Below are 17,027 nucleotides of genomic sequence, written 5' to 3' on the forward strand. Positions count from 1 at the left end.
TGTGCATGTACACGGTGTGGTGATCAGTAGAATGAAGCAGGGTTGTGTGTTGCCACCGACATTATTTTCCGAGGAATTAACGATTTACATTTCGTTATCAATTTTACGTGTAACAGTTAATGTTGAATTGTGTGAACAACTAATGTAGAAGATGATTAATCCTAATAAATCTAAAATTAATCATTATAGACCACAATCGGTTAAACGCTCTATTGTAAGTTTTGTTTACGGGGGATACAATATTGAAATATTTAATGCTTATAAATACCTAGGACTATGGCAGCAGGAACATCTACATCTGCAGTTCCCTGCTGGAGAAATTGCTAAGTCGGCTGGAAGAGCCCTCTGTGTTATAATAAGTCAATCTTAAACCGTCGGCGGAATGCCCTGTGTTGCCTTTAATACTTTACATGATAATCTTTTTCAAACCATATTAACGTATGGATCTGCAATTTGGAGTAATAGTTTATATGATAATCTTGTACAAACCACCTCAAGGTATGGACCTGCAATTTGGAGTAATAGTTTATATGATAATCTTGTACAAACCACCTCAAGGTATGGATCTGCAATTTGGAGTAATAGTTTATATGATAATCTTGTACAAACCACCTCAAGGTATGGATCTGCAATTTGGAGTAATAGTTTATATGATAATCTTGTACAAACCACCTCAAGGTATGGACCTGCAATTTGGAGTAATAGTTTATATGATAATCTTGTACAAACCACCTCAACGTATGGATCTGCAATTTGGAGTAATAGTTTATATGATAATCTTGTACAAACCACCTCAAGGTATGGACCTGCAATTTGGAGTAATAGTTTATATGATAGTCTTGTACAAACCACCTTAAGATATGGATCTGCAAGTTGGGGTGATACTTTATATGAAATGCGTAAATTGGGGTAATATAGAAAACAGTCGCACAAATACCATCCAAAACAGAGACTGGCGGGTGTTTTGGGGTTGTTGGGAGAACTACCCCTACTTTGGTCATAAGAGGTGAAATGGGTGGACGGTCATATATTACAAAACAAAAAAATAGAAGTTGTACGTTTCTGGAAAAAATTGAATCCAGCCCTCCATAAAGATGGAATTTTGAACGACTCGGGCAACATTAACGGTAATAAATTAAACACTTTCATTTTATGCACGTTATATTTTGGAAAGATCGCGACGAAGTGCCATATCTAAACCTCGCCGTGGTACCTTGCCTTAAGTACTAGAAAAAAGCCGTTATACACGCCCGAAAACACCTGTTTCTGACCGTATTTGTAAATTATGCAATACTCAAAATTCTCAATTTTCAAAATAAGCAAATAGTGATATGTACGTGATCTTACTTATCATTTTCAATCACATGTTACGAACAAAAGTATGTTTGGTTCCAGCATTGATGTGTCATGTTGTATTGTATGGTTGGGATATATTTTAGTTTCTTGTTTGTGTGTATGGCTGTGTTTTAATCATGGGAGGTAGAGTTGTGCAGTTATGTTTTATGTTTGTATCAGGGGATAATGTTTTGTTTTGTAGTTGGTTGTGTGTAAGCTTGTATTTGTGCAATGTGTTCTATGCATGTGTATGGGTCGAAGTGAGCAGGTGCGTGTGTGGATGTTGGTGTGCATGGTTCTACATTCATGCAGCCAGCTTTGTTTGCTGGGCCGGGGTGAGTAGGGGCGGATATAAATGGGTTTTGTTTTCATGAAGTTTTATGAATCACATGATTTCTTTATAAATTATGTGAATTGATGTGTAAGGTGTGGGAGTCATAGCTGTCACAGGCCAATAGTGGCAAGCCACTGTGCAGTTTACGCTCTCACTATTTTGTTTCTGTACAGCAGGTAACACTTTAATACCATATTATTATTCTTCTGTGTTTTGTTCATCGATCTGAATGTGTTATTGCCGCAGAACTGGATGCATCTTACAGCAGGAAGGCACACACAATTATTAAATAATGCTCCAGTTTACAGTTATTGTTACAATTATGTCCAACACAAAGGCAGTCGTTACAGCATGAGAAGATAAAAGAGTATGGGTTCAAATAGTCCAGGTAAGAGCAGCCTGGCACGAGCGAACCCTCGACTGTGAATATTCCACAGTGAGGCAAGAGTTGTTGGCTGTAAGTCGAGTTATTGTAACTGTGAGTCGTGGGTTGTTAGTTATGAGTAGTGGGTTGTGAGTTTTGAGTCGTGGGTTGTGAGTTGTGAGCTGATTGTGGAGAAACAAACATAATACTTTTTACTTTATATGGATGAACGTGGCCCTGAAATATATACTACTCAAAATTTGATAAGGATCGTAGATATTTTTCTTAATAAAAAAACAAAATAACTGCATAACTGGCAATATTGTGTTCAAGTGAAATCAAAAACGTCTCCAACACACTTGCACGTGCATTTCATGCCATGGGAAATGCGTTTCACATCACAGTTCATGCTTTTGCTACCATTGCACGATTTCCAATCAGGCAACGGTGTCTGATTCATTCTGAAACTTTAAACTCAATTGAGTGTTTACACTACGTTTATCTACGCAATGTCCCCTCAACGAACAACTGGGCAGATGTATTGGAATGCTTGATGCTGGCTATTCACAACGTGACGTTGCCAATGCACTAAACGTCAGCCAGAGCGTTGTAAGCAGGGCCTGGTCCCGACAGCAAAATTTTGGTACAGCAGCACACCGACATGGGGGTGGTCGTCAGAGGTCGACAACCCGACGCCAAGATCATTTTGTGGCTCTTCAGGCACGACGTCATCCCTTCTGGACAGCAACCAGCCTACGTAACGACCTCCTGAACGCCTCGAGGGTGAATGTGTCCACTCAGACGATACGGAATCGTCTTCACAATGCAGGTCTCTACTCGAGAAGGGCCTGTGTCCGAATCCCCCTGACTGTTCGACACCGGCGGGAGCGATTGGAATGGGCTGAAGATCATGTCACTTGGACACGGAACGATTGGGTTCCAGTTCTGTTCACCGATGAGTCCAGGTATTGTTTGGACTTTACAGACAGGAGGCAGCGGGTGTGGCGACGACAACGTGAACGTTTCCATGATGCCAACATCAGTGAACATGACCGTTATGGTGGTGGTTCCATCATGGTCTGGGGTGGAATCAACAGGGATGGAAGGACAGATCTTCATGTCCTGGAGAGAGGAACAATAACGGGGGTGAGGTACCGGGATGAGATCCTCGATGTGTACGTCAGACCCTACGCTGGTGCTGTTGGCCCTGAGTTCATCCTGATGGATGATAACGCCCGTCCTCATCGCGCCAGGGTGGTTGAGCAGTACCTTGAGCAGGAGACAATTGTCCGCATGGATTGGCCAGCGGGCTCGCCGGACTTAAACCCGATTGAGCATGTCTGGAACATGCTGCAGGTTGCCCTTTCACGCCGTAGAGCACAACCCACGACTTTGGCAGATCTCGGACATGCCCTCGTGGAAGAGTGGAACAACCTTCCCATTGGGAACATCCGGGTGCTTATTGACAGCATATCTCGACGTTGTCAGGCCGTCATTGATGCAAGGGGAGGTCATACTCGATATTGACACTTCATCGACTAAGTGTAATGATGGACTATCCCTCATAACTGTGTAATTCTTTCTCTTGTTTGCTGTTAACATTTTTTAATGAAATGCCTTTTGGTGTTTGCAGATTTCAAACATTCCATATTGATACAAGTTCATGCCGTTCATGAATTTTCATTCATAACATGATTAAACACGTTTCTGAGTCAGAGTCATGTCTTTTGTTATGTTTGTGGTAACGTACACACATATCACCTAGTGATCCTTATCAAATTTTGAGTAGTATATATAGAGTCCCTATAGTGTAGGAGACGACAAACGACTACCTTCCATCGCCGCGAATAGCTCCAAGATAGTTGATGCGTTAAGCATTACTCACTGGTTTGGTAACAAGCTCATGCTTGTGCGTTAGATTAAGGAAATAAGAAACCTGTTACATCCTCGGTGCAACCATTCAACATCAGCAGCAGTCGGAGATAGAGGCACAATCAACAGACCCTCACACACGTACTCCACACACACATGACCGTGTGACTGGATTTCAAGTCCATCACTTGCTTGTCTGGTTTGCGTACAGGCCGCCATCGCATGGTAGAAGTACAAGTTGAGCTACCGATAGGGAAGGACATGCTTACCCTTTTCGCGAACACCTGGTGTCATGACTACAAGCGTGCGCATATACATCAACAGTTATTTGAAACGCTGCGTGTCACCTGGCATGTCTGCAGGTGCTGTCAGAGACATGGTCACACGTTGATGTCGTCAATGCAGTGGTCATCAGTATCCTGTAGACTGAAGAGAAATGCATACTTCCCATGGTACCCCCTTCATAGCTGGGCATTAAGGGACGTAAACAAGGACTAGTCGGCTCGGAGTCAGTATCCTGTAGACAGTAGAAGAATGCATACCTCCCATGGTACCCCCTTCATAGCTGTACCGCCTCCGTGGTCTAGTGGTAGAGCGTCCGCCCGGAAAGCGGAAGGTCCGGGGTTCCATCCGCGGCCGCGTCATACCAAAAGACGTCAAAAGATGGTATTTGTTGTTACCCTGCCTTGTGCTCGGCTTTAAGGGACTAAAACAAGGACTAGTCGGCTCGCAGTTATTATACTGTGTCTGAGTGGAGTATTCATGTTAAACTGCGGCATGGTATCTTTGTGGGCTAGCACTATAAAATGGGCATCAGTCAGGACTAGTACAAGCAGCCACACACACACACGACACGCACATCGGTATATAAGTGCAATAATCCTTGACGCGACATTAAACCCCATTTCACCTCACCTCACTTTTATAGCTGTAACGCTGTGTTGACGTCACGGGCAACAACCAGCAGCGACTGAGAAACTTACTGTGTGAGGTTTACCACCTCCGGCTCTAAACCCATATAAACCTCCAGTGACGTCATCCAATTGTTCTCCTGTGGGGTTAAATCTCATAGACGGGGATGTTATGATATCATTGGGATTTTATCAACACAACTTCCGTTTCATTGTAACATATGAATGATTCTGGCTAGAAATTTATTTTGCATTTGACAAACAATGTAATGAAAAATAAAATCAAATGACCAATATTTTCTAAGTTTATATTCCTGGGGATCGAACATGCAACTTTCGTATCTGTAGCCCAGTAAGTGTACCACTAAGTTACAGAAGCGCTGATAAATCACAATGTCCTTTTGAAGTATCCGTACGCCGGCAACAGATATTTTAAGTCGGTTTCCTAAGTTTCACAGAAACTGCATGTGTGGTTGAAACATAAAACTCTTGATAAATGTTTAAATATCTTTTTTCGCTTTATAAGTTAGAATACTAACCATTTTTATGAGATTTAGAACCCTCATCCTTGGGATAAAAAATCGGGGCTGACGCTCCTCGAGTTTATCTCTTGGATTCGGGTTTTAAATCTCATAAAAACCCTCTGACGTATTTTATCCTGCACGTAAGGGACGCCCCAGCACAGTTTATTGAATATGTCTTGGGGCTTTCGATTCACAGAGAGGACTTAGCTGTCGACGACTGGTCAAAATAAGGGGTTATTTTGAACAACTAGCATCGTCATCAAAATAAATAAATAAATGACTGTGACGTATTGAACGTCGTGTCGTGACAAATATAACACCACCCCGCATACCAGCGCGGAGTCACAGGATACGTGATGAATACATTGTGAGCGGTATTGTGCCTCCACACGCTACTCGGTACTCGTAAAGAGAACCGCCATTCATTTCTGCCGTTGTACGTTCTACCCGAAGAGCACCCTGCGTCAAGTGGAGCGCATTGTAATAAAGTCACGGTCGGTCAGCTGTCTGTCTTGTCTGACCTGTTTCAATCCAGCCCAACCCCAAGGCCCATTGTTTACCTTGACAACGGGTGGAGAGACGACTGTCATCAGGATCGTAATAACAGTGTCACCCGAACCATTTACCTCGCTATAACGCCCCGGATCAAATATCACTCTGAACCCTTCTGTGTTCAAACACATGGCCAACAAAACAACCACTTATCGTACACAGACGGGTCGGTAGGCATAGACCAAATATTTAGATAACATTAATAGCCGTGTTATAATGAGGTACGATATAAAGTCATCAACATTCTCCCAAACCAGGCCACTGACCACGTTATTGTTGTTGACCTATACAGAGGTGTGGGAGACACAACGGACGTCCAGGGTTCGGAACCCCAGTCCGAAATACTACTTTCTTTTGTCGCATTCTCCCGTCACAACAGATGTATCAACGATTTCGTTATAATGACAACAAACAGCATATTGATCACAAATCATGTCGATCACATCAGCTATTCCTGTCAGTACTGACGAAACCCGACATACAGGTTGATTAAACAGATGTAGTGTGTTCCCTCAGGCGAGTCTCACTGTGGGATGACATCTATAGACATACATCAACAGGAATTGTGTTGCTCATGTCTGAGACCCGGATACAGACACTGGGAAATGCTTCATGATTAGATACTCAGGTGATGTGATTCCTGGACGATACACCCGCTGTGGACGACGTGTTGACAGAGTCCTGGACGATATACCCGCTGTACCCGGGTGTTGACAGAGAACTGGACGGAGGGTCGGATCGTGTCAAAAAGGGAGATCTCAGCTGACATGTCCCGGTGGCGGTGAGGCGTGACATGAAAACAGCCGCTCAGTAAGAAACACAACGGGCGATTACTTGACAGGCCACGGCCATTACTGTACCGTAAGAAACACAACAGAAAGAAGATTGTAGGAATGGCTGGTCCTACAGGCGGGTCTTGGTAGTGGAGTGACCATCACAGCAAGTGGGTACAGTCCATCAATGGACGACGGGTGGAGTGACTGAGACGCATGGCGGACAGGGAATTGGTTCTGTCTTGTGTGACCTGGTGTAGCGGGGGAACAGTCTTAAGCTTGGACCATGATGGAGTCGTGGTGGAGCCTTGCAGTCCTGGTGTGTCTGCTGCAAGTGTCCGGCGGTGAGTTTAACACACACACACACACACACACACACACACACACACACACACATACACATACACACACACACACACACACACACACACACACACACACACACACACACACACACACACACACACACCACACATACCGCCATGAATACATACACACACGCAGCCACACACACACACACACACACACACACACACACACACACACACACACACCGCACATAACTACACACATCACACAGACTCATATACACACCACCCACATACCGCCATACGCACCCCCTCCCTACACAAACACGCAAACACAGACACACACACCGCACGTACATACACACACTGCACACATACATACACACACACACACCGCACACATAAGTAAATACACACAACACACACAAAAAACACAGACACACACAAACCGCACATACATACACACGTCACACAAACTCACACACACACCACACACATACCGCCATAGATACATACACAAGCACCCCCCCCCCCCACATGCACCCCCCCCCCGCTCACACTGCACACATACATACACAGACATACACACCACACATAAGTAAATACACACAACACACACAAAAAACACAGACACACACAAACCGCACATACATACACACGTCACTCAAACTCACACACACACCACACACATACCGCCATAGATACATACACATGCACCCCCCCCCCCCCCCGCTCACACACACGCAAACACAGACACACACACTGCACATACATACACACATCACACACAAACAGACACGTACATATAAGTATATACACACAACACACACACACAACACATACATACATACACACGTCACACAAACTCACACACACACCACACACATACCGCCATAGATACATACACATGCACCCCCTCCCCACACACGCAAACACAGTGAGTGAGTGAGTGAGTGAGTGAATATTTATAGTCACATCGGCAATATTTCAGCCATATCGTGACTAAATCAAGTTAGACAGTAATAATACATACAATTTTATCATAAAAACTGTCGCGCAAACACAGACACACTGCATATGCATACACAAATCACACACAAACAGACACACACACATCGCACACATTCATAAATACATACATACATGCATACATGACTGCACGCACGCACGCACACATACATATACACACCCACGTAATACATACATACATACATATACATACATACATACATACATACATACATACATACATACATACATACATACATACATACATACATACATACATACATACACACATACATACATAGGTCTTCAGCAACCAATGTTTGTCGTAAGAGGCGACTAACGGGATCAGGTGATCAAGGTTGATGCATGTCATCGCATTCCAGCCGCGTGGATCGATGCTCATGATATTAATCACTGGATTATCTGGTCAAGACTCGATTATTTACAGACCACCGTCACATAGCTGGGATATTGTTGAGTGCGGCGTTAATCAACGAACAAGCAAATAATATGAAATATATTTGAAATAAAACTAAAATAAGTCAACAAACGGTAACTCTGTATTGGGAAGAGGGGTGATAAAGGATAAATGCCAAAGTAAGTTTTCGCACAAATAATTTCTCCTCTTTTGTTTCAGTTTGTATTAAAATCTCTGTGTCTACTTTTAGGTCAACCCGTCCATACTGTAGAGACTTGTACCAGCTCTCCTTCTTCATCGCTGAATCTGACGTGTGAGACAGGGGAGATGCTCCATGTGATCAGTGTACAGTACCAGAACATGACCCCGAGTTGCGAGTCTCCACCTGGTGCCAGCTGTGTGTTCCTTCAAGAGACTCAGGCTGACAGTCTGTACACAGACTGTAACGGGGTGGCCACGTGTGAGATGGAGGTGCAGAAGTTCTGGATAGACACAGTCTGTGGAGAGACAACAACCTACCACGTTGTGATATCCTATGAATGTGTGTCTGGTACGTAACATAAAGCCCCCTGTCGTGATATTCCATAAGATATAATATGCACAATATTGCAAAATGTGGCATAAATCAGCGCCCGCTCACTAGTGATGATCGCCCTCCCCCTGTTGAGATATCATTCAAAAACAGAAAAGGATATCCACGTGTTATAATATTCAATTATTACATCTCTCACTTAATCTCCACCCTCCTGTAATCTGAACACTGTACTGTTTCTCTTATTCAGTTGGATTTTATAGTAGGACATTGGAGTAAGTGCCTTCAAACCACGTACAATCACTGTGTGATCGTGATTTTATGAATCACGATCACACAGTGATGTTACGAGGTTTGAAGGCATGGTAGTGCCTGGTATCGTTCAGTGGTGATTGCCTATGTTCGTGGAATGATTTTTTGTTGTATTTATTCACGCATTCTGTGAACCACTCCTTATGTTGTGATATATTTAAGGCTACCGAGTACATATTTGCGTGTATTCCTTGTACATCCGTTCATTTTTTGTCAGTGGCTGTAATGAGTGGAAAACACGAATGATATAGATTTTGATGTTTTTCAGTGGTAAGAGTTTTGCAAAATATGGATCTGGGTTTTTGTACACATGTTATAAGGGAATTGTAACCATTTTTCAGACAACCCTGTTGATGTATGCAACAACGTGACACATTCCTCCTCAGCTAATGACAGCCGACTCTATCTTGTGTCGCCCAATTATCCACATGGCACCAGCTCAGCTGCTGACACGTGCACGTGTGACGTCACAGGGGGCGACATGAATGTGACTGTCCTTGAATACTACTTCCTCCCACTACTGGGTGTGAGAGCCAATTTGACTCTGACTGGAGACGCTACAACATGGGAGTCTTTTACAGCGGGAATACTGGCCTATAACAGTTTAGTCATGGGAAACACGGATAGACTGGGGATAGTGTTTGACCCAATACCAACTTCAGGAAAGAAAAAAGAATCTATGTGGTTGAAACTAGAAGGTAAGACCCTAAATCGTCAATAGGTTTTGTCTGCATGCGACTCAAAGCTTTATGGAGGAACATATATGTGTTTTAGCCACTATATATATATATATATATATATATATATATATATATATATATATATATATATATATATATATATATAAAGCACAATAAAGTTCTAACTCTCAGGCACCAATTAAAACTAGACAATTAAAGCTGTGTTCAATCTTACTCCACTTATTTTATTTATTTCATGTGCAAAGAAACAAAACCTCTTCACAATTAATAGGATATATGACGTTATTGCCTCTTAGAGGTATTAAAGTTCAGTTTCAATATCATTTCAATACCATTTCAAGATGTCAAGATAGGTATTGGCTTGGTCGTGTGACAGGTAGTAGGCAAGACATATGAAAATGATGGTGTTACATGTATGTTGATATGTTGTGATTACCGATGTAGGCAGGGAGTAGGCCAATTTTGCTCCCTTCTTGTGATCTGTTTCTTTATGCAAATGAATCGGAATTTCAGCTCTGAATGGCAATGTCAAAACAAGGGAATTTGTCCGATAAGGAAAACTAAAACTTCATGGTTTCGATGATCGTTCAATAGCCACCAAGCAGCCAATTGTCTTCCACTAATTTTCCTGCCTGAACTAGAAATAGAAGAGACCAATGAAACAGTTTCATCTGTTTCATTTTTAGATCTATGCATAAAGATTCAGAGTGATAATAACCTATTCACAATAGTCAACTTTCTCTTTACGTCAAACAATATACCTGCACGATTTCAAAGGCCGCCATAAGGCTTTCTGGGAAGCTGTTTGATCGGGATTACAACAATCGGGGCCTCAGTGAGGTTTCAGAGAGTTTAGTGGTAGACCTTTCTGGATTAGGTGCGTCGATGGTAGATGTTGCGTCCCTCCTTGTTTTGGCTTGTGTTTCCATGTGGATTTTTTCCGATGAGCAATGGGTTTGCCTTTGCATGTGTTTGTGATGGGTCATCGTCTCATCATTATTTGATAATGATCCATAAACAAATGCTCATGCCATAGTCGGAATCGTACTATCGGCTCTGCTTTTGGCAGAGATTTCTTATGATTAGGGAACGGGTTTTGTCGCTGTTATTTGTAATGGGTGTCACGAAAACCTGGTGTCATCACTATTTGATAGTCATTCATGAACACACGATTATGGATTTTGTTCCTTTTTTCCACGCGTACAAGAATGATAGTGAACAGGTGCATGTATCTTGGTGCCTTATTAGGAACATTGGTGAAAGTAGCTGAAGATATTACGAAAACACATATCTCATGTGAATATGTGCTATGAAGAATATGCCGTTTGATTTGCAAACCACAACACGTTTTCGTTCTGATGTATTATTTAGGTTCATCCACATTACAAGTATCATGTAATGGTAGTCCGCCCCCGACCACCATTACGCCAGGAACTACAGACAAGACAATTGAAGGTACAGGTCAGTATTGTAATATACGATCCCTTGTTAGTGAAAGGGGACATCCGTCTGGGCTTACATCGATTTCTGTAGATCCAGGTGAATGGTGTGTGGTTCAGTTAGATTACATTTATATGAACATGGACACAGTTTATTGTTATTGAGCTATTGTTTCGTCATGTGTCTATTGCGTCGCACGTGTGTATTTTCTATTGTTTAGTTCTGAATCACCTCAGTTTGGTTAATAGTTCACTGACTAAAGCCACATTATAGAGTTCGAAACAGGACACGTGACTTCATTCAAAACTAAAACCTTATTCACAATGACGATTCTGGTGAATTTGACTTTTAATGTATTTGCACATTATACTCATAAAATACTCAGAAGGTTGCTCAACGCCTACAGTTACTGAAGGTCATCCTTGATTGCCGAGTGTAGCATATCTCCACACTATAATAGATGCCCTGCATCTGTCGCCACTATAGTTTCGTTTAAGAAGTGACGTCACCATTTTAATCTATCATATTTCAGCATAGCAGAAGGTTCAAAATATCTGCCTCATATGAGCAAGGCCTTTATATATCACATTAAATAGTAGCCTGCAACCTCGGGGTATCGCGGTACTTGTCATGTACGCTAAACGGAAAAACATGCACTCCCTAACTTTATGTTTATTCGTGTTCTCTGTATCAGATATCATTTATTTTATCAAACAATGCATATTTTACTGATAAAATTTCATTATTTACATTAGTAGCTCCGAGTAAAAGCCGGGCCTCGCGCTCTGTTTGACAAGGGAGAGAACTCCATCGTATCGCGGTACAGAGAAAAGTTGTGTATGGAGGTCCGAATTGGACAAAAAGAGGACATAATTCTACCAACCACTTGGTATGATCATGCCAGACATCAGTGATTTGTCCAGCCAAGTGCAAAGACAGCACAAGTAAAATTCTAAATGTGTTATCAGCAATAGGTATTCAATGCATATTTACCGAAAAGTAAGAGAAAAATATTTTTATAAGTCAACATCAAAATATCAGAAATGATATTTTAAGATTGTTTAAAAATAATTGGATGACAATAATTTGTCACAAAATGGAAAAATGTTAAATGTCAACAATAAATATATAAAAAGCACTCCTAGTATGCCCAAAGTATGTATTTATCTTTTGGTTACTAGTGAAGAACGTACTTCTAAGTTTGGCATTATGGCCCTTATGATCTCCCAATAGATTCTGGGCACAGAGCGGGAAAAAATGTGCGGACTACGTAACTTCCGTTACCCCATTAGTCGCCATGAATATGCAGATGATCTAGTTCAGGTCGATAGAGAAAGTTTACTTGGGGAACTGCGGGTTATATCGTTGGCCATTGATAGATGGGGGTAAGGCAATATTACAACAGATGCCAGAAATATGTATCAACGGATTAATAACTCCTTACTTACAGCAGACGGAACATTCCGAGGAAATTGAAATTGTTTACGAAGTGAGCACTTCCTGGCTACTGATTTGCATTAATAGACAGCCGCTAAGAGGCGTGTCCCGCGTGAACTATCGGAAATCACAAATGCCGCGATACGATGAATGCCGCGGTACCATGGGGTCCGAGTATATAATGTATTTTCAGACGAGTGGTACGAATTAACGTTAAGCTGGAAAAGATCTTTCCTTGATTCTTAGGCCGAAGGAGGTAATATTGTATGCTAGTCATTTGTATTTTAGATCATCAGCACCAATCAAATATTGATGATATGGGCATTGGGAAACTGATTGCAATATAATGACGAATGGGTCCACAGAATGGAGGTAACATGGAGATATGTTACACTGGATAACCGAGGGTGGTGTTAGTTCTACTCCGTCGACTTCACCATATAATGTTTGTGTTTCTGTCCCAGGGTCTTTCTCCTCTTTCTCCACCACTTCTAACACCACTGTAGCGGTAGCTAGTAGGTCGCCAGACAGAGTACAGGGTACAGGTTAGTATACACAGTTTGTGGTTATCATTTCTCCTTTGTTTTGTTTGCTGCATATCATTTCTATTCCTTTGTTTGCACCATGCCGTTTATATTTGAAACCTTCTTGATTTACATTATCTTGTGTCTGAAATTGTAGTCTTGATATGTAGATAGTGTACACACGGATGTACGGAAAGAAGTCTTTCATGTCATGCCACCCCATTCATTGCATCATGACGATGACGGGAGAAATCACAAGATAACACCATTGCATTATCATTCATATTCTTAATTGCTAATAATTCCATTTCATTCTTAGACGATGGCAGTAATACAGTTGCTGTTGCTGTGGGGTGTGTGTTTGCTGTCATTGTTGTCGCTGCCATTGTCATCATCGTTGTCTTCATACTGCTGAGGTAAGGTCAATCCATTCATTGAAGTAAAGATCACTACCATGTTATCCTGATCTCGGTTTGTTAACTGTTCCTAGAAGAAAGCATTAAAGTACATCTCCTACATGTGTTTATATATCATGCATGTATTTGTATTGCAGAAGGAAGAGACTTAAACCCTATCTCAGCTCTGCAGAGAAGCTTGACAACGAATGTGGTGATTCAGGGGGAAGTAAAGAAGACGAAGCCCATGAAATGCCACGCTATGTGACAGATGTACCCTATTGTACCACCGCTGATCAGATACGTCGACCACTCAGTACCGAATATGCTGAACTGGACGCTCACAGATCAATCAAAGTCGACAATGTCAAGGTCAGTGTAACAAAGTTAGACGGAAGAGATAATAGTTCTTTGTCAAACGGTACACCAGGATCTATTGTGCCGTACACTTCCAAACGACTAGAGGAACTGTATGCTAAAGTCATTCCAAAGAAGTTCAGATCAACGAAGAATCGAGAAGTGGAAGACAAGTCCGTGAGAGACGAATCTGTGAGGGACAGTGCCCTTGATTGTGACAACGGTAGTGTGGAGCAGGTGACAAAGCAGAGACCAGTCAGTATGGGTGGAAGACATTTTAGTGAACCCGATTATCAAGAAATAGGTGACATGTCAAATTCACAGCCTGTTCCTGAAGCTAATTCTCAACAGGATCCGCCCGTTTTCCTTCCTCATCCTCCTCTGTCTCCGTCTTCTGATCAACTTCCTCCTGTCCCTGAGAAATCTGAGGCTGCCTTCCAAAGACTGGAGGAAGTGAAGTCTGATGATAAGAAGGGAACAAAGATTAAGAAAGAGCGAAGAAAATCAACAGACAGTTATGTGTCTTCCAAGGAGAAGAAAAGGAGAAAACGGAAAGGAAAATCTCCAAAATCAGAAAAAGAAAAATCAACGATTCAGTATGAAGAAATTGAAATCCCTGCGAATCCTGCTAATGCATTAACATCCCCCTCGACAGATTTCAGTAATCAGGACGATGTGATAGTTGAAAACCCCCTGTATGAGGGAGGTCCAGCCGATGATGAACACGGGGACCAGCGTCCACTAAGTGAGCATTATGAGGGCATCAGGAGTGACGCACACTCCGCACAGACGCATGTCAACATCGACATGAATCCAGGTCGCCCTCCACCCTACGAAGAAGTGACGATCTGAGACCAAACCTTCACCGATAACTAAGTGACATTCTCCCAAGACAACATTGAACTAAAAGGCTTCCCAAAGCGTGAGACCACAGGTATGGCGGAGAGGTGTTCTCACGCATTACGTTTTATAGCTATTCTGAAAAGAAATACTTTTTACATGTGACAATAGAGATATATGAAATAGTATATATGCACATTATGCAACTGAAATAATGATACAATATTATGAAAAGACTTTATAATTTTGTTCATGTTTTGTTTCATTGTTTAAAGATCCATCACCTCGTACGACAGGCATGAGATACTAGGGCCCTTTGCTGACTGGCGCGTGTCCACATATATTCTCATTTCTTCTTAAGTTGATGTTCTCACTTTGATCATATTGATCACTGTCCACTGACTAAGTATTACCGACACATCAAATGTCCTATCAAGTGAGAATAGTAGGCTTCATTTGTCCCATGTGATTCATCCAGTTAATGTCTGTGTGATATCATTGCTTCGTCTTTCTATGCGTGTCTTCCGTATCTCATTAAATAATACCATACCTAGTCTACCGTGTTGAGCTTATTGTTTGATGGCTGTGTGCACATCCAGCTATCACGGAAACATACGATACGAATGCAAAGTGCAAGGATGTGCAGCACTTCGTGGTGGAATGTGTTTTAGCTTTGTGTACTACATGTAATAATTAAAATTATAGATAACTAGTGAGACATGAAGAACTGTGAACAGACACGAAGAGAGTGCGCAATAAACATGTTTATTTATTAAGATTGATTAGATCCACAGCTCACTGAGCAACACTGATGAACACACATTGATCATGCAAGATGCTGCTTTTTCAGATACACATGTAAACAAACCTATAGCAACTGATAGCTTTTGTTATTTCACATTTTACTGTGTGTACATCAGGTTCACACTAGGTTCGTACTTTGATCACCATGACCACAGTGACTGGCTGGGACTGCGGGAACAGAGAGCAAAGATTCAGGAGTTATCCCAGGATGCCTTTTATCGTAGGAACATGTGCTCAAAACTATATTCGTGCTACGACCATTGTGGGTTTAGTTTAAGTATGGCACTGCCAATAAAGTATTTGGTAGCAGGTCATTGGGAGCTGACGTACAACGAGTATGAAACGTCAAGGCAAGTTATAAGCAGTATGGATTATCCGCCAAATCAGATTCCATCAGGCAAACCAGGAAACGCACAAACCGAGTTGAGTGAATATGCCCCCGACAAAATCGGCACATTTACCGCCAGTATAACCAATCTACAAATGATAGACACGTAAACCACTCGAAGAGATGTTTTCAGTTATATATTTTGGGCCAGAACAAGTACATTTGGTAAAACACACTGCTGTCTCCGAAAACGCCCCTCACAATAAAACTGGCGATTTTTAACCCAACATATTTCACTCAATCAACCGGAAGTCCATACATTTAAGACTTGTTTAACGGCTGTTTGTTGCTATGGCATGTTTGCATTGCGTACGGTATACTCAAAGTATTGGGTGAGTGAGTGAGTTTTCCGTCGTCGTTTATAGCAATATTAATCAGACAGAAAATATGCACGTCAATGCATCCCCATGTATATATATGAAGATGAGAGTTGGAGAACCAGTGAATGATTTCTGTAAATTCACGACAACAGAAGTACCCACACCATTATGCAAGGGGATTGTGGTATTCTTTATTGCAGCGACCCAGTAATATAATTTTCACGGCTATATTGCCTTTTTTCGAATCTGTTTCGGGTACAACGACCTAAAACCTCCCAGTTTGAGTGGTAACAATACTCGTGTTAAATGACGATACTTAAATACACACTCCCAGGTGTCGACATATACCACTCAAAGTTTTCTAATGATCACCATTTTATAAGGTAATACGGCTTATTGTGTTTCTGTTGAAATAGCCAGACAATATTGCGAGTACAGGGTGGGTACAGGGCGAGTACAAGTTAGGAACAGGGCAAGTACAGGGTTGGTACAGGGCGAGTGCGGGGTGGGTACAGGGCGAGTACAAGTTAGGTACAGGGCGAGTGCAGGATCGGTACAGGGCGAGTGCGGGGTGGGTA

The 17,027-nt window shown here is 42.0% G+C and overlaps 1 protein-coding gene across 1 annotated transcript; it reads left to right on the forward strand.

Moving 5' to 3' along the window:
• The first annotated feature begins 6,236 nt into the window (after positions 1 to 6,236).
• Positions 6,237 to 15,474, forward strand: LOC139474171 (uncharacterized). Its single transcript, XM_071257067.1, has 7 exons — positions 6,237 to 7,009; positions 8,650 to 8,949; positions 9,585 to 9,941; positions 11,316 to 11,399; positions 13,286 to 13,366; positions 13,665 to 13,761; positions 13,899 to 15,474. The coding sequence occupies exons 1-7, from the start codon at positions 6,952 to 6,954 to the stop codon at positions 14,947 to 14,949; spliced, it is 2,028 nt and encodes a 675-aa protein (XP_071113168.1). The 5' UTR covers positions 6,237 to 6,951; the 3' UTR covers positions 14,950 to 15,474.
• The last annotated feature ends 1,553 nt before the right edge of the window (positions 15,475 to 17,027 follow it).

This window comes from Haliotis cracherodii, unplaced genomic scaffold (assembly GCF_022045235.1).
Source record: "Haliotis cracherodii isolate W230 unplaced genomic scaffold, xgHalCrac1.p SCAF_3, whole genome shotgun sequence".
Taxonomy (NCBI): domain Eukaryota; kingdom Metazoa; phylum Mollusca; class Gastropoda; order Lepetellida; family Haliotidae; genus Haliotis; species Haliotis cracherodii.

Excerpts from the sequence above, each read along its gene's own strand:
- LOC139474171 (XM_071257067.1), top strand. The coding sequence starts at position 6,952 with ATGATGGAGTCGTGGTGGAGCCTTGCAGTCCTGGTGTGTCTGCTGCAA. Across the intron at positions 11,400-13,285 it reads TACAGACAAGACAATTGAAG|GGTCTTTCTCCTCTTTCTCC; the intron begins GTACAGGTCAGT and ends TTTCTGTCCCAG. Across the intron at positions 13,762-13,898 it reads GTTGTCTTCATACTGCTGAG|AAGGAAGAGACTTAAACCCT; the intron begins GTAAGGTCAATC and ends TTTGTATTGCAG.